The sequence below is a fragment of the Rhopalosiphum padi genome, chromosome 1 (genome assembly GCF_020882245.1).
Source record: "Rhopalosiphum padi isolate XX-2018 chromosome 1, ASM2088224v1, whole genome shotgun sequence".
Lineage (NCBI taxonomy): Eukaryota > Metazoa > Arthropoda > Insecta > Hemiptera > Aphididae > Rhopalosiphum > Rhopalosiphum padi.
Window position 1 is genome coordinate 20541179 of NC_083597.1, and position 20321 is coordinate 20561499.

Genomic DNA, 20321 nt, shown 5'->3' on the forward strand with positions numbered 1-20321 from the left:
GAGTTACCGAGTCCGTATAGTTAGTTATGCGCGGCGGATACGCATTTGTACGATAATATTATTACCTATTAAAGCGCGTGGTGCGATATACGAAAACACGAAACAGATGTTTCTCCGGTCGAAGATTCACAAGTACCTAAATAAAATATTGAGTGGACGTAAATACGTACGTTAACGACACACACACACACACCGCTATATGAAACGGTTAAAGTAATCGGCCGGTAACGCGATGTGTTGTTGTGCTGCTGCTGGCGAGTGCCGTCGTCGATCGCACGCAGTGTAAATTCGAATTCAAAGCGCCCAACATATTATTCATAGACCAGGTGACTCACCGCCGTCATCGCGTATCCAGGCAGCCTATATTATAATATCGAATGCAAAATACGCGGTCACACACACACACACACACACACACAGGAAAATCGATATTATGTATAATAATATAATAATACTTACTATAACTTTTAAACGCACATCATACTGTAATGTCGTACACGTTACGCCTATAAACTTATGACTTATGAGGGTGTAACAGCGGACTATGGCTCGCGTATATTACATTTTCTCTTGCCGTTTCTAAGTTTAGAATTCGCACTGCACCACCCGCTACGATGTTTTGTCCCTAACCGTCACGTGTTTTTTATTATTACTATTTTATTTATGCGTAAAAAAGCCATAGGTGTACTCCTGTGGTAAGTCGTACAGCGTATACACCCGTACGTAGAGTACAATGACACTCTCAAACGACAAATATCTAATATGCGCTAAACATACGCTTAACTCTTTACCGTTATGATCGTACGCCTACGTAAAGCCGTTCAGGTTCGTTCGCCGCAGGTATGTCGAGGGTATATCGCCTAACGAATCTGTAAGTGCGTTGATTCGCGGTGGTAGAAACCCAGGATCGATAACGAATAATAAGTGACCGAGCTCGTCTGATTACTCATTGCAGTTATCAATATAGGTATAATAATATAATTTGTATTCGGTCGAGTACTCTAAATTTGGAGCTGCAGTTAAATTATATAAAAAATGAAACTATTATAATATTAATCATAACGGTAAAGTATAATTAGTATGAAACGAATTGATTTATAATAGACTAATGACAGTATCGAACTCTATTTAGGATAAAACGTATTAAGGTAATAATGCAGTTATAACTTGCAAGCGTTATATTTAACGCATAATATTATTCTATAATATATGCTACACCAACGTGTAAAATTTAAATATTATGCAAAAGCCATAATAAACCGTACGGAATTATAAGTTTTACCATTATTATTTTATAGCAATCAAACTAATATGAACAATGTATAAATTAATATTTATTGCGCATGTTTCGCGATAATCGTTTATTATTATTGAATGAAAATAAATAATAAACAGCAATTTGATAAATTACCAAGAACGTTGTTTTAAGATAATATCGTTGTCGTCCTAACTATAATAGTAATAATTATTTGTTTACTCGAGATATTGTTCAGTAGGAAAAAAAATTATGGCGCAGCGACAACACGGATACGACTTATATAAGTTGTTATAAGTTATAACATTATAAGCTTATAACCGCTGCGACGCTGCACACTTGAATACATCGAGTAGGCATAATACTTAAAAGTAGTACGGATGTCGGTATAGAGTAATAATTTATCAACGACAGTATGACACTGCTATATGAATTATTAATATAGTTATTACTTATTAGTTATTAGGTTTATTTATTTATACAGTATATTAAACAGAAAATTATAATAACACATTATTATTATTATTATAATTATTGAAGTATCAATAGAATTAAGATTTGAAATTTGATTTGTCATTGTATAGATTAGGTTTTCCCAAATAAGGTGCTGGACCGGGAGTAATAAGGCAACGTATTGTGTTCACACTTCACACCTGTTTGCACGGCGCGTGCACATATATTACATATAAATTATGATACTCGTAATAATATGGCTATATACAGTCCAGTCGCGATAAATTGAATTTTTTTCTTGCGCCTTGATGTGCTTATAAGTATTTAAGGTGTACGACTCGAGACATTTTTTAGTCAATTTTTTTTTATTCCCTTTGATATTTGAGTTATCGAGACTTGATTGTATTATAATAATTTATTTATATAGTCGATCAACCGCTTATGGAAACGCTTTGGATGCCTAACCATTTTCGTAGGTATGCAAAATATAATAATATAGTGACGCGAAGCTATCGACGCGCATTCAGTGTTCACTATATACATATTATGAGGCACGACACAACAAACTGTATCAAACGACCAAAATAAAGAATAATACAATCATAGGAGTATAAATATAAAATATATATTATATAATAGTATGCGTGTACCTATATAGGTAGTATATTGTTCGAAAATATGTAATCGCGTCAAACCTATATATAAATGCAACGTCCTACTTGACATAAATACTGGTTCGACGATTAGCAAAACCAACAGACCGTTTATCCGTGTACGGATGGCAGCAACGATTGACGATTTTTCACAACAATATGGTAGATAATATTATTGTTACTACTTGCGATGTATACCAGTAAAGTACATTGTTATTATATATTTATAGATATTTAATTACAGTCAAACATTATTTGCACTCTAATTTTTAATAACTCACACCTACATTATCGTGGCGATGTGTTAAAATTATACATTCGTTAGGTCATGACTGTAATGTTATGAGGGAGGGGTTCTATAATCAGAAGTATTTTCCTGTTTTTAAGAGTGTATGTAAACTTCTAGTCCACTGTGGGTATGAAATATCAAAAAAAAAAAAAATATATGCATTAAGATTTAAAACCCTATAATACATATGTGTATAGTTCTATTTTGTTATCATTTTTCAATTGATATTCAATTATCGTTGACAAATGTCAAGTGACTGTCATTACTCATTAACAACAGCTTTTTTTCAATTAATCAATTGGTGTTATCCGAATAGCCCGAAATAGGGGAAAAAATTATAGGAACATTTTTCTTTACATGCATAGTGCATACACAGTGTCCACACTCCACCTACATCATAATATTATTATGTATATTGTTTGTCGTATTGAGTTCTTACAAAAATATTCAATGTGCAGGTCGTGATATCTGTTACGGGGGTGAAGTGGCTTAAGATATTCAACGCCAAATACTCAATTGTATAACTAACTCACTAATGTTATAGTATATGCGCGATATGTATTGTAACTAGTACACAAATAGATAATACATATATTATAAACTATTATATTTTAGTTCATTGGAAAACAGTAGGAAACGCGTTGAAAATATCAAAATTCACGAGGACGATTACGTTTATCATAATATGATTATCACCATCATTATGGACACATACCAAATGAGTGATAATAATAATTATTGAAAGCATGCACACGCACATAATAATATGCACATACATTCTCCTAAAAAAGTGCCCCTCGCGCCCGATCGGTGTTGTCCCGGCGCGGCGTTTGTCACGTACGCGGTCGTCCTCGGCCAGCTAATTAACATTGTACGCGTCTGTTGTCCGTCCATCCGCTAACATCGACCCTACTCCCCCGACGACGGCTAATGAACCGAAACCTTGAGTTTTTTTAGCAATTATACAACATACAATGGTTGTACAGAGCACGACAATAGTAAATGCATAGTAATTATGCAATCGAATTTTCTTTTACTTCAAATCCCTTTTTATATGTTCGGATTTAGATTCGAACAGTATACATTATCTATACTATAGTTGGAAACGAGGTTCGAAAGCGACAGACGTGCCAAATCAATACAACAAATTAATCTTGAGTTTCTGTTAGAAACGGGTGACTTCTTTGCTTACGTTTCAGTACTTGAAAACTGTCTCAAAAAGACAAAGAGAACTCGAAACTTTGAAAAATACCCGTAGCCATGGCTAATATTTTATGTCTTTTTACTGTACCAAAACAAGAGTTTTTTGAAAAATACACTCATTGTTGAGCCATTAGGGCAATAGATTTGCTGAAATAATCCAAAATAGAAACCGATTGGCAATACGCGAAGACTTATAACTAATATCTATATTTGCCGTCTTATCACGCCCAATCATCACTTGAAATCTACTATTCCTATAGACACATGGCTATTATATTGTTGTCAGGAGTTGACTGTTGTTATTTTTCGTTATTGTTATAGGTATATAGGTACCATTATTATTATATTATAAGCACCGTGCTCGCAGGGGTTATTTTAAGGTCACAGACCTGTCAGTAACATGATATTGTTTTTATAGAATACATTATGTACCTACTTTAGTTTAAAATTCTGTGAATACTGGTAAAAAGCATATTTTTTAATTCTCATTGAAGTAAATAATTTTTTTAGTGTAAAAAATTAAATTAAAAATATTAATGTTTAACACGAACTACTCAACATAATTGCTATGTGCAAGTCAAGTTGAGTTTAAAGTGACTTTCCACTAAATAACATACTGTATAAAATTATAAACACATGCATATTATATCATACGAGACTACGCATGAGAGCAACATCTGTACAAACGTGGAGTGAGCATTTACTATAATATATCAATATCAGAAAATATTTATATAAGTACCTATATATTGTATATACAATATCTACGCGGCACAGTCATTGTGGTAAGTAGCTTTGGCGTACCGCCCTAACCCAGTCAAATTGCCTATTATGTGGGTAACCTTTGTATAATAATTAATTATAATGTAGGTACCTAATTTTTACAGAGCCGTTGTAGTTAATTGCTGTCGGGGCGGGTTCGAAAAACAAACAATACCTATCACCGAACGCAACTATCTTTGTTATCATTAAAAAAACAAACTTTGTCCTTGTAGCCAACGCATAAAAATATGATAATTTGAAAAAACTTAATTATTTTACAATTTTAAATTCTTAGAACTTAATTTTGAATGAATTTTAAAATGGCTCACAGGTGAAAATCAGAAAGGTTAATTAGAATAAGAATGAACAACTTAACCACCTCACATTTAACAATTTATTAATACAAAATATGTTTAATTACAAGTTAACTTATATTATTTTCCAAAATGGATTATAAGCAACCTATAGAACATATTATTATAATTATTCTAATGTGCACTTGTACTTACATAATAGTATATATTGATATAATATAATATCATAATTACTATATAGTATATACATACAGGGATGAAGTCAGTTCATTACTCTATCCACTGTAAATGTTTAATTTAATTACTTGTTGTGTATATTAGTTGCATTTGGATATCGAGTTGATAATATTTCTAAAACCAGTTGAATAAATATAGAATAAATGTACCTATATACAAAATATTATAAACTACGCACATCATATTATGTGAGTATGTCATCCATATGTGTCATGAATCATGATAAATATTGATTACCTATACTGGTAAAATATAATTGCAATACTATAAATGTATAGTTTCTATGAAGTTTTAAACTATTACATTTGCGATAGATAAAGTTTATATATATATATATATATATACCTAAACCTTATTGTCCTTATTATTTAATGCATTTCGAACAAGATAAAAAAAAAAATATTTTATAGAATATACAAAGTGGCAAGTACTAATACACAGTAATAAAATAGAAAACATTACAATCATCGATGGAACGGTGTAAATGAGAAACCGTGACTTTTAATTATCTACTTATAAAATATTATTGACTTTTAGTGACTAGTAGTAGGTACACCTCAATACCTGATTGCATTAAAAATCTAGTGAACATGTATAATATTGTAATACACGCGATACATATAAAAAAAAATGCACACGAACTGGTCGAATAGGAGAAAGTCGCATGGAAAGTACACGTATTTGATGGGCAAAATCTAACCAAAACAATGGACCGGTCCGCGCAGTAATTTGTTAAATCGAGTATTACTGGTGTCGCCTATGCCTTGTAGCTTTGATCAAAATTTTTCGCACCAATTGGGGAACGCGCCAATTATTTTATTACCATACGGCATACGGTTTTGCATAGATAGCGGGTAAACAGGTAAACGGAAATGGGCGCCGAAATGCGTTTGACCCACATGACGATAGAGAAAAAAGAAAATAACAAGGGCACAGTTTAATTTACATTAATTCACGGGCGTTCTTTTTTATTTTATTTGGATATATTAAGCTAATATTTATATTAAATAGCTCGTGTTCTACGATTTCCGAAAAATGAAAATATGAAAACTCATGAATATATTATGCAATATGTAATTGTCTGATCACTACATTTATTAATCTCGTTTATTTTGAATTTTTTGATTTGGATTTATTGTCTATGTATATATTGTACGAAATAGACACGAAAATAACAATGTAATTTAAAAATAACGAGAATTATAACTTTTTTAAAAGTTTTGATTACATTCATGAGAAAATAACTTTTCTTGAATACGGTTACACATAATACCTAACATTTCTATATATTTTAATACCTGTATAGTATACAACGTTTGTTTAGGATATTATAAAATGTATTTCGGTAATATTTTTCAAGTAGGTACCTTACTGCGTGTTTTGTATTATAATATTTGATGGTTAATAAATAATAATAGTTTTCAATTAGCGATTATTTAACCTTGTTGGGAAATTTAAGGAATTTATCTAATGAGTAACACTATCTACATAATGTTATATTGATATTACATATTATAACATAGAACTGACAATATTACTAAATACATCTAAATATTTAAAACATCCAAGATTATCTAAATAATATGCATCCTAAAACTAATGTATTGTATATATTTTTATTCAATACCTCTGAACAACAATCGTTGAAAGTTAAAATCTAACTGATAATCTATTTCACTGAGATAATAACCAACTAATAACGATACCAATGGAAAACGATTAATAACCATTGAACTAAATATAATATAATATAATAGATTTTTTACTATTTATTTTTCCATTACCTACACGTATAGATTTATACTTGGGTAATTTATTTATTTTAGATAATATTAAAAATCACAGTAAAAATAATTCGCAATGGTATCATTCTATTTGGGAGCAAGTTATTGACAAATCGGTTAAATTCGTAGTCGAATTCGAATCCCTCTGCGACCACATGTCGCGAACCATGCTAGCGACTCGGCAATTAAAAAGACGGAATAAGTGTATCTCATATACATGATACACGTGTAGACATGTGGTTTAACTTCTAGTTACTTGGATTATATGGATTTATATTAAACAAAACGTCGTTTAGCCATATGGCAGAATTGCGCAGACGAGTGAAGAAAATATATAAAAATCAACTTTACAAACGATCAGTTTGACAACGAGCTTAACCCAGCCGTTTCCGGTCTGCCACCATCGTCAGATTATCGTATTTAAAAACTTCCGGTTATCCGGTCCAAAAACCCTCTTATCTAACACATTTATAATAATACAAGTACATTAACGTGCGCCACCACTACAGTCTTATAATACATGCAAATATGTAATAATTCAATATATAAATTTAATAAGTTATAAAATATTATATTATAATACGACATATATATACATATATATTATGCCTAATAGTTAATAATGTTCTTCACTTTTCTCTGTCGACCATATCCTTTCTCGGTTGTTTGTTTCGTCGGTTTATGTACGCGCTCTGATTGAGCCGAGTAACCTCAAAAATCTGTCTAAATCACCGTCGAAAGCCATAATATAATCATTAATCACCCAGCCGAGCATATAAAACGCAGTAACCTTAAGATTCCAACGGGGACAGTAGCAACAGCCGCTAATTGAAAAACTTGGAATACGAGACTAGCATAACTATTTCCACTGATGATTCAGTTCAAATTTTTTTTATTAAAAACATGGGGAAGAACCGAAAAAAACTTTCACTCGGGACAGCGCGAACACATAATAACAATTAGTATCGAAAATGAATAATGAGATGATCTTCCAAAATTCCAAAATGCGTCTTTTTTTGGAAGTAACCAACGAGAAAAAAGGTTTGGCTGAGAAATTAACACTAATATTATTAAAAAGCCTTCTAAGTCCAAGTAGGTCCGAACGATACCAAGATATTATATTTTATACACCATATTCTTACCTTGATCGACATTTAAATCATCAAAATCATCTCGAGCGCCTTTCAGACACGATTGAAACCCCTTGCTGAACCTCCGGGTAATCGTGCCAGTGCTGTGCGCGGGACTTACGGGCGGTTGCTGATGTACGTCCGGCAAATCATTCATGACGGACAACATTGTTTATTCGTCCGCGAACAGGTTAAAATTAAAAACGTTAACGCGCACGTCAATCCAATTCGGACATTCCAATAAAATATTACGTCAAAATAATAATTAAAACTGATTCTAAAAAGCGGGATCGCGACGGACGAAATGACAGAACGATCTGCTAACCACTGCCGTTCGGGTCGACTGTCGGATAAACACTGCTGGCTGCGCGGAGGCTCTCCGTCGTGCTAGACAACGTCGCACGCTGGGCGAGGCGGAACGCGCGCGCCGTCGACGACGATACGAAACGAGACGGATAGTGTTATTATAACTTTAGGCATAGGTACAGGCGTACGCGGTGTCGCAGGTCATAATCGTTAAATAATATCGTACAATAATAATAATGTTACAATAATGATGATAATTTATAATTATTAATTTATAATCAACGAAGGGAATAATAATTACGAATTGTACGTGTATGGTAAACGATACATATTGCATTAAAATACATATTAATACCTATAGGTTTCTTATAGATGTTTAGCGTTTTAATTGACGTATAATTCAGATGAAAACGAAAATAAAAAACAATATCGACCTAATATTATGATTATTAATAAATTAAATTACCTATACGTTTATTTCAATCACATTTGTAAGTAGTATCGATGGATGCTCCCTTCCCTCACGTTTTCAAGTCTAAATTTAGTAAAAATTATTGACTAATTTACTTATTGTATTATTTAATGTACACTGTACACAAATTGTCAATGTCTTTTATAAATAAAATAACCCCCCCCCCAACCCACGACATTTGATTAACACGAATAGTATAACAATTATTTCTGGGAAAAATAATCAGAAATTCATATTATAATCCCTTAAATAGGTTATAAGCTTATTGAATTATATCTGCCAACTAATCTGCCACGAAAAATATAATTTTAACTTTATCCTTTTTTTTAACGTTCTACGAGCGTGTTTAAAATTTAAACACCGTGGACCGTGAGACAAATGACATTTTATGACAAGATATTTATATCAAAGTTTTTATTCCAATTCATTTGCAGACCACAGTTATAAATTGGATTTAGTCACACCCATTTTAGTGTATAATATTATGTATTGACCGTCAATAATTATCAAAATATATAGCATATCTGCTGAAATTTCAATTTAAAATTGTGTATTTCGTCCAATTATGATTTTTAACGAATTTCAAGGTGGTAATAGTTGAATCGCAAACTCATCAAATTGTGAAAGGTGGTTCAAACAGTGATTTTAAGTGAGAAATTAAATTATTATTATTTACTGTATAAGTTACCTATTTAGTAGTTTAACATCGTTAAAATGATACACCATACATATTTTTTTCGACCAATATACAATTACCGAACTTTCACTTAATTCAAACCATTTTTCTACATTTAAAACATACGAAACAAGTAAAACAATAAAAATTAACAACAGAAAATATTGAGTTCTTTGAAACAAAATCAAACAAAAATTGGTACGTACTTATCATTATGAATATAAAAACGAAAATAATGACAGTAATATTGTTACGGAAATACGATTAACGAGATAATATACGACGTGGGAGTAATGCCACGGAAACGTAGGAGAATAAAAACTGCCTGCCGCACTGACGTTATATCCACCGGTTCGTGTTCTTGGGGTATGGCCGCCACGCGCCACGTATGGTTGACATAATATTATAAAAGCACTTTTCACTAAAACCGAAACAAAATAAATCCATATATTATTCTGTTTGTTTCTGATTATAATGTATACTCGTATTTATATATTGTATGTAGTACAGGTACAACTATTACACACACAACTTTATATGGTAAGTCTTGTGTTTTATTATTAATAATTATCATTGCTATTTAAATAACGAAACAGTTTACAAACGGAATAAACCATTTTATTCATCGGCAATTATATTATTATTATCCAAACTCAGATCCACGTAAACATTTTAATACTTTATATTCGTATACCTATATAAATATGTAATAATAATTATTATACAAAGATTATAACCTATATATTGTAGGTATTTCAATATGGCGTTATTCACTCGTTATTGTTATACCGAACGAACAACAAACAGTATGCGTTTTATAATATTACATATTAATAATAAGGTTATAGCTATTAACTATATATATATTATAACTTGTAAGAAACGGTTATGCATTTAAAACATATTAATATGCTGCAGCGATATAATATAATGTCCTGGGCTCTTTGAGTACTATGATGAGTAATAGAATAGTGAATACTAGGTATTATATCATATTTTTCAATTATAATTCGATAAACCGATACATCAATTTGGTTTAAAAATTTAAAAACTGTACTACGTGTATAATATTATGTTCACACATTTAAAAATATAAATCTGTACGATTAATGACATAGCGAGACAAACGAGTGTACGTTTGCTGCTGTGTGATGGTGTATTGTATGTGAAATTCATAAAATAATGACTGTATTATTTCTTATTATTCAGTAACACTGTGCATCCAGCTGTTTAAGTCACTGACATCGACTACCATATTATAATAATATATTGTTATAAGTTATAACATTTGTCAACACACGCCTCCGCTCCAATTTATACGTTATATTTTATGTAGTCATAAGTATACAATATACATATAATGCTATAGTACTCGTATATACTCAGACAGAATTGTACAATATACATACACGTGACTTTAATAATATTATACTTACGCGTTACGCTTTATTTTATCCTTTAATAATATATATTTATAATAACACTAAAAATCTAACTTCATAGCTTTTCATATAGTGCATTCATTTTCTATTTAATTATTAAAATTATTAAATTATTTGATTTTCACGTGTTTGTAATCGAGTCTCATCTGTATTAAATATCATGTTTTTCCCGGCTAAATTATTTCGAAATATATATATTATTATACAGTATAAAAAAACATCCATCTGCAACTATTTAGTAGTTTGGTTGACAATAGAAACAAAAAAACGTGGGTGTTTACGGTTATGAGTTCAAAGATTATGACTAAATGTCTATACGTACATATAAATTGTAGTTCTTAACAATTTAAAACTACTGTTATTGTATATTTCTATAAACAGTATAAACATAAAATTAACAATTTTTTTAACTATGTTAGTTGACCGTAATTTATTAATATATTCTTCTTATCATACAAAATTTCGAAGACTACTATAGTGGTACATATATATTATGTATATGATTAAAACATAAAGAATTATTTAATTTTGTACTTCTTTTTTAAAAATGTTTATGTTTATTATTTTCATAATAATATGAATAAACTTTTTATAAATTGATTTTGTAAGTTTCTATTTCTCAAGTGTCAAATCAGAAATTTACTTTATTACAGTCAATTTTCAGAACATTTAAAAAAATTGGGGAAAGGTTAGGAATATTTATGCATTAGGCAAAACTAGTTTTTGACAAAATTGATTTTTTTTTATGTTGTAATTCAAAAATAAATAGCTGTAAAACTGTAAAATGCTTGAATTTTTCATTAAATAGTAAATATTAATTTAAGCATTTTATATACATTTATAATTTTAAAAATAGTTCTTATATTTTAGTGGTATTTAGGGTTTTAAACCTATGAGTAAAAAAGATTGAATATTTTCTAAATGGTTCATTCATAAATTGTTCTTATCATAATTATATCATAATACATTCATTGCATAAAAATCTTACAAAAAAATCGATTTATAATTATCATATTCTTCACCGATAATTCCCGGTGCCCCTCCGGTAACTCCAAAACCGTTATGGTTTGTTTTTAATAAGAACTAAAGAATTTTGTCTAATATTAAAACGTTCAAAACGGCGATGAGTGATTCGAGGAGCTTGTTGTATAAACAATAAACATCTCAACAAATTAACATCGATGGAAAGTGGCGATACAATCTTTTTTATCGAGATATTAAAAAAAAAAATAGTTTTTTGGTCACACACTAGTCAGTTATGTTTTAAGTGTTTGGTTTTTGTAAGTATTTATTATTATGAAAGGTATTCTGAACACAAGGTCCAACGGGCAACAATACACGTCGAATATAATAATATACTATTATGCTAATAATAATACTAGGCGTTCTTTTAAACAATAAACACTCATTATCTTGAAAAGTTAAAACATTTTTAAAAAATTTCTTTTTACATAACATGAAGTCTTTTCATATAAACTTTTATGAAATAAAAATGATATATGTAACTCATTTTTTAAAGTTTTTTACTCTTTTTGAATAACAATTTATTTTTGATTCATTATAGTAATAAAACGACAGAAAACATAAATTTTCTATTTTTCAACTAGTGAATTTTTAATTAAACTATTATGCTAATTATGTATGCTTAAAAAAGTTAAAGGCGTTAAATTGCTTTAAGCGACTTACCCATGGGAGACGGAACGCACACAGCTGCGATCGGTCTCTCCGTCGTCTCGCGTAGCGACGCGCTGTCGGGTGCGTCGTCATCGTCTTGATCTTCGTCCTCTTCCAACAGAACGGGCGGCTGATTGATCAACTCGTAACCCCATCGCTGACGGAACTTTTTCGCCCCGCCATCTAGCCGGACCCGGGGAAGGTCTACGAATAGTGAATCGCCAATCTATATAGTTAACGAAAAAGTTGTATTTATATATTATGTATTACACAGCTATTTTATAGTTATAAATGGATATTAATAGGCATTAATAGCGTATTTATAGTTAGAATGCTGAGTGCGCTAAAACCCTCACCAATATAGTTTTAAGAAAAATGATGTCATACTTATTTTTTATTTTTAATACTTCAAACATTCCAATTTTAATATTTTATGTATTAATGGTAATGGATAAAAACATATTTATATAATATTGTATGAACGCCCACACAGTGCCCGTATTTTTATTCAAACATAGGTACACACTTGCGTCATGACGATCTTTATCAAAAAGTATCACTTATTCTAAATAAAATTGAAAAAATGACCTTTATGAAGATGTTTGCAGTAGAATAAAAGCCAGTTTCCATACTATACTATATTGTGTACTATACATATATAGCATGTAGTTGAATATATTCAACTTGTAACGGTAATGTGTTACTGCAGAAATTTTGTTACCTATATAGTTATTCTTATTAAATTTAAGAATAGGTACGACCCGACATGCAGTACGACATTATGGCGTGATCCGGTAAAAATCCGGTCAAAGAACACTTTTCGGTTACCGCGGCATGGTTATTTCTTGTTTATACTATAATGGTAGCCTAATCACCGCTGAAATCCAATTTAATTTTAATTTGTGCAATTCAACACTGCAAGTATATCGCTAATGAAAAATGAAGATATCACGAACGACACGAACTGCTTGTTTATTTGGCGTTACAATTTTATTTTTGTAATTATTGATCCTCATTCTTCAATTGTTTCGCTCTTAAGATAATAATATCAATGACCATACATACATACAACACATATATATTTAAACATTTTAAACTTTAAACGGATACCAAACTGTGTAAAATAATAAATGATACGAATGTACGGTGTAGAAAACATACGGTTATACGCACTTAAACACCTCTGATTGATAAGAGTGGCACAGTAAAAATATATAGTATGCTAAATACATATTATATGATGTATCATCATGTTAGAACCAGGGCCTGATTTAGGCATTTTGTGGCCTTAGGCAAAATAAAAAATGTGGCTCCTCCTTATTGTCAACAGAAGCGTATATAGATATAAAGCCATACCCACCTCAACGAATAAGTTGTATAAAACAAATAATAATTTATTACAATTTAGTATTTACCTACTTATACATTTTCACAAACATAATTATAATGTTATACATTTTTGTTTACCTCTACAGACTACAGATTTCTTTTTCACCTATTATTTTCATTTACATTTTACGCTGAAAAGGATTAATTATTTTTTTTTTTTAAATATTATATGTTTCTTGTATTTATTTTATATAATGAAAGTAGTACTCTAAAAAAAAAAAAATAAGGTTCATAAAAATCCGAGGCCCTATAATAACGGAGGCCATAGGCAGTTGACTATCCTGACTAATGGTAAATATGGCCCTGGTTAGAACACGTATAAATGTATAATGTAAACCTACGTATATACATTATATTAGAAGAAATATCACATATTATAATTGATAATTGATATAATGTACAAACACGATTGTTCCGGTATATGAGTTGTTGCCATGTCGCTTCAAATTTTCCAAAGCATTTATAATATTATATAGGTATATCTAAAAAAAGACCAAACTATATATAGTATTCATATTATTAAGTAATACAATATAATATGATATTTACCTATAAATTATACGAAATCACTATATTAAGTAACTGTATACAGTTATATATTATATTTAGTTTTTAATATGCGTTCCATGCTAACGCTATTATGTTGTACAACATATCAGTATATTAATAGTTTGTTTCTTGCAATTTAAATATTTAAAAATTAATAGGAATATATTTTTTTTTATAAGTATTTTAAGTTAAAATTTATCATTGACACGAAATTTAATATATCTATTACAATGACTTATTCAATCGTAAGGTATAATCAAAACTCAAAACCTATACTATACAACAGAGCGATTATATATTATATATAATTATATATAATATATATCAATTTTTTCAAATTCAATTTTTTTAAATTTTAAGATCAAAAATGTATGTAATCTAAAATTATACTCATAAAAATAATAGATGTAATTCTTATGGGCTAACAAATTTAAATAAAAATGAGAATTTGCAAATTTTTTTGAGGTTATAGAAATACATACAATTTTTAATATACATAGTACATACCTAAGATTTGAAAATTTAATACGTCTTCACTCAGAAATAATTTTCCTATGTTATGATTTATCATTGTACTAAAATTTAACACACTATTCCAGTGAATTTATCAATCATAAATCATCACCATTTATCAAAACGCCTACTGTTAAACAGAGCTGTTACTTAATTTTTTTTTCGTTTTTTCTTCAATAATGCATTTATTCAAAATCTGATTTTAGAATTTTTAAATATTTTTAAAGACCATATTTATCTTATTTTAAATAACGGTGTGAATTTTTCTAGATTTGTATACAATTGTATGTTTTTAAAATATCTATACCGAATTGGAAGTACTATAAATTATAATGAATAGAAAAATACTATCATAATAATACATTAATACTATTAGTTATGTTAATAATCATCATATAAATAATACTATAATCAGTAATTAATATTAATGTATTCTTTTCAATTCTATATACAATAATACATTTTTTCATAATAAACAAAAATATTAACTTTTTGCTTAACAGTATGTATTTCAATATGGTAAAAAAATTGAAAATATGTATAATTGTATATTGTATAAATGTATAATATACTGTTTAACAAGTACAGGTCGCTTTATACTTAAAGATATCATAACAGTTTTGTTATAAAGAGAAGGATAATAATGTTTTCATGATAAAATGTCTTATCTTAAACAATTGCAAATAAATAAGAATATTAATAATATATTATAATTATAAGATATTAAATATTATTATATTTCATTTTAATTAGGTAATATTATTGATATTCATCTGATGTCTCAGTTTCTTCAAAGGCCGGGCCTCGTAGCTCCAACTGTTTATTTTCATCACTTGCTAAATTTGGTGGTACTGTAGCGTCTGTAACAGAGCTAATGTCGGTCATAAACATAGGTTTCATTTGTTCTCTTAATTTCTGGTAACGTTGCATAAGTTCCATTATTTCTAAATCATGATTTTCTTGAGATTTCGTAGACCAATCATCATTAAATACGTCATCGGTTAGTTCAGAAACTAATGTTTCCGGCATTGATTCGTCGTGTTCAGTTTGGTTTTCTTCCGTCGTAATAGAATTGGATTCGTCTTCTGTTGGAATAGAATTCAATTCGTCTTCTGTTGCAATAGCATCTGATTCGTCTTCTGTTAGAATAGAATTCAATTCGTCTTCTGTTGCAATAGCATTCGATTCGTATTCTGTTGTAGTTGAATACGATTGGTTTTCAGTTGTGTTTTCATCAAAAACCATAGAGTTTGATTCGTCTTCTGTTGTAGTAGAATACGATTGGTTTTCAGTTAGGTTTTCGTCAAAAATCATAGAGTTTGATTCGTCTTCTGTTGCAACAGAATACAATTGGTTTTCAGTTGGGTTTTCGTTGAACACCATAGAGTTCAATTCGTTTTCTGTTGTGGTTTCTGCAGCATAATTCGATTCATCTTTAACCGGATCTTGTATAAAAATTGGTTGTTTTTCTAATAGTTTTTCGATGAAATTCATAGTTTCATATAGATTTTTTGTTGTCATGGTGGTCGATTCTTGTTCTAATTTTTCAGGTAATAATTCTACTATTACTACTGAAGGAGATGATACTTTTGAAATCTCTGGATTCGTTTCTACTGACTGAGAATTTATGAAGATGGTATTTAAAATTTTTGAATTAAAGTTCAACCCAGATCCCGATTTGCTCGAGGATTTGTAAGTTGGATTTTCGTAGCTTAAGACAGATGCCTTATTGTTAGCTAATAGGTTAATGGCAATGTTACTTTCTGGTGTTGATAACTGTGATAGATATTTGTTTGATGGTGAAACGATGTATTTATAATCATAGCTCTTATCCGGAATTAAATTAGGAATGTCTTGTACGGGAGTGTATTCGGAATCATAGAGAGAATTCATCGGGGGGTAATAAAAAGTTGGTACATAACTTGCACCACGAGTAGACATTTTGACATACTCGTGTATTGGTTTATATGTGTTTATTTTGGAATCATATATATCGATTGAACTATCCAAGACGTCAATTGATGGCTCTATTGGATTCTGTAATGAAATTATACGAATATTATACACACTGTATGAATTATAAATAAATATAATACAACTAGTACAAGTTAAAATATAACTTTTTGCACCTTCAAATTGGTGAAATTAGTATTTTTTCACTGTACTTCGTTGACGACTAAATCACTTCATTAAGTTTAATCATAGACAAATTTAAGTAGAAAATAATACTCACGTAATTATATCCATAAGGATATGAGAATCCTAGAGATCTCTGCCGCCTTTGGATCAACTAAAATTAGATGAAAAACAAATTCAAAATTATAATAAATGTATTTAATACCGGAGCCTATTTAATTGTGTTATATATTTACAATTACCTTATTAAATCGTTGACCTCTTTGGTTATGAAAAGTTGCATCAACAATTCCGCAAACAATTAACAGACATGAAGCAATTAATATATGCATTATCACGAGCTAATTTTACTGTGGAAAAAAATATATATTAACTATTACTCATTTAATTATTACAAATTCGGTATAGATAATACATTATACATACAGTGGCGTAATAAGGGGTCAGGGAGAGGATAAAAATTTTTTTAGTGGAAAACTGTTAACTTTATCACTTGAAAAAAAAACCTTAAACATTAAGAACTCAATTTTTTATAATATTATAGTTGGATTACAATTTTTTTAAAACTATAAATATTGAATAATGTTAGTAAAATAAGGCTCTGGGGGAATCTATCCCCTTCATTACGCTCCTACTACTATAGAAAATCTAGATTGGTTAATTAACAATTATTTTCAATTAACGTTTTTATTATTTTGCTTAAAACCAATAAATAATAATGGTTTTAGAAAATGGTACATTTCTGTTTTATATAATATTTAAAGAAATCAATATAACTTTTCACTTCAAATGTACAGTATCTATGGTGTGTAATAAAAGAAATCTGAAAATCAAATTGATGTATTATTAGACTTTTGAATTATTTTGGTAACCATTATATATATTTGACCTATAATGATAGGTACTAATAGGTTTATTCTGATATAAAAAAATATCAATTAATTATTATAAAAATATTAATAAATTATAAAAATAATCAATTTTCATTTTTTCTTCCTCGTAATGCTATATAGTCAGATACATGTATATATAATTTATTAATTGAAATTTTTATTTTTGTGATGGTAGTTAAAAAAAATTAAAAAAAATTTTTATTCAATAAATTATTTTCTATTTTATTTTCACAGTGTAACATCTTATACGTATCATCTATCAGATATATGTTTGACGCTTTTTACACAAACTATAATATTTTACTTGTTTGAATAATTCAATTAGAATACTTTATTAGTTGATGTCTTGATGACTTGTAAATAACAGTTTTAGAAGTTTAAGAAATAAAAATTATTACGAAAAAATTTGTTTCTATTTTATTAGTTAATAAGCCAGAATATAAGGGAATGCTGATTTAGTAAAATGATTACATTTTCCAAAAACTGTTATTTTATCAAAATATCATAAACTTCTCACATTAAAAGATAAGAATTTATTGCACTTATCTTATATGGTTTTATATATTATATTTTTTTTAAATGCTAAGTGTTTACTAAAAAATATTTGATAAGAAGAGATTATGAAAATAATGAAAAAATTAACTTAAATTAAAATACATTAAGTATTATAAATAATGCATGTAAATATTAAAAGTATAAAAATGTAAATAATAATAGATTAATTAACTAAAAAATGTAACTATATTAAAGGAAAATAAATGTTTTTATATACATTTTATATGAAAATTACGAATTCAAATATTATATAAGTATTAAATCTTAAAAATCATTAGTTGTATTCATTGTGTGATTATGACTAAAATGTGTAAAACAAAATTTCTCATATAGAAAAAAAATTGAATCTTCCTCCTTTTGAATTTGGAATATATAATTATCTATCAAACTACCTTTCTCCGTCGTCTTAAGTGTCTTGTTAATGAACATTTCGCTTTTAATTATCAATCAACTATTTACCAAAGGAGTCATTTATTATTAATTTATTTATTCTATTAAAAATATTATCAAATAAGTGATCTGTATTATAATATGTTGCATCTACCTTTCTATATTAATATTATTTTTGGGCCTCGGCCTATATTATAATAAAAACAGAAACCTTAACAATTGTTTAAAATTTAGAAACATTTTTTTGAAACCAATCTTGTTGGTTCCTTCATGAATAATGTTGTAGAAGTATAATTCTACGTAGTAGTAATAATTTTGTAATAATTTTGAATACAAAGTTATGGAAAAAATAATTTAATCAGATAATAGGTATTTATACCTTTTGAAACAATAATATGCTCTAAAAAAAAATATTTTTTATTTATTCTCAGAAAATTGTTGTTAAACTAGTACATAAAACTGTTTTAATTTACTTCCAATCAAAATTAAAAATTATTTTAGAATAAATGATTTAAAAAAATAATAATTTAATAATATTTGACTTACCTGTTAACAGTTACTTTAAAACTATAATAGTATACGGTTGTTTTATTAATATCATCCAATAGATCACAATAAGCCGGTTGTTTTATATTAACTGATCTATAACCACAGTAGCTTACAACATTTAAATACTGCTGAAAATAATATTTGTGTAATAAAATGCATAATAATCTCGATGACCCTTGATCGGATGATTGATGAATTCGTAAAATTACAATCTCGAACGCTTGTACATTTTGTTGTATTACATGATGGTTGTTCTAGCAATGATAACAAACCGGGATTTTGAGTAATTTAGAGATGGTGATTGGTGGTATCACATTCACCAGTCTATTATTGTTAATAACGCATTATATTTTATTACGATTTGTTTTGTTTTTGCGACATTTTTATTCATTATCAGAATAATATTCTTACCCGATCGAGTAGATCTGTTCGTACACAATTATTGTGTTGAAAAGGAAGGATAATCGATGGTTAGAGTATAATATTATATACTACCACGAAATAAATTAACTTTAAAATTCATTACAAATAGTAATAATACTGATAATATTAAGAGCCTCACTAATTATTATTGTACTTATCACAATTTCTATGGATTTAAAAATGCAATTTTACGAATTCACGATTGTTATATGATCTAAGAAAAATAAATCAATGTTTACAATAATTGTTTTCACTGATGTTAAATATTTTAACG

The 20321-nt window shown here is 28.7% G+C and overlaps 2 protein-coding genes across 4 annotated transcripts in view; both read right to left on the minus strand.

Annotated features, from left to right (window-relative positions):
* The window catches only part of LOC132917692 (ras GTPase-activating protein raskol-like), a 130055-nt gene that overhangs the window by 48155 nt on the left and 61579 nt on the right, over positions 1-20321 (minus strand). For all 3 annotated transcript variants that reach the window (XM_060978548.1, XM_060978545.1, XM_060978544.1), the window contains one exon: positions 12663-12876. In XM_060978548.1, coding sequence (XP_060834531.1) covers positions 12663-12876 — 214 coding nt within the window. The remainder of the gene's footprint in view (positions 1-12662; positions 12877-20321) is intronic.
* LOC132917695 (uncharacterized) lies at positions 15513-19779 on the minus strand. Its single transcript, XM_060978558.1, has 4 exons — positions 19622-19779; positions 17480-17587; positions 17335-17391; positions 15513-17138 (listed from the first exon to the last, which is right to left on the minus strand). The coding sequence occupies exons 2-4, from the start codon at positions 17567-17569 to the stop codon at positions 15861-15863; spliced, it is 1425 nt and encodes a 474-aa protein (XP_060834541.1). The 5' UTR covers positions 17570-17587; positions 19622-19779; the 3' UTR covers positions 15513-15860.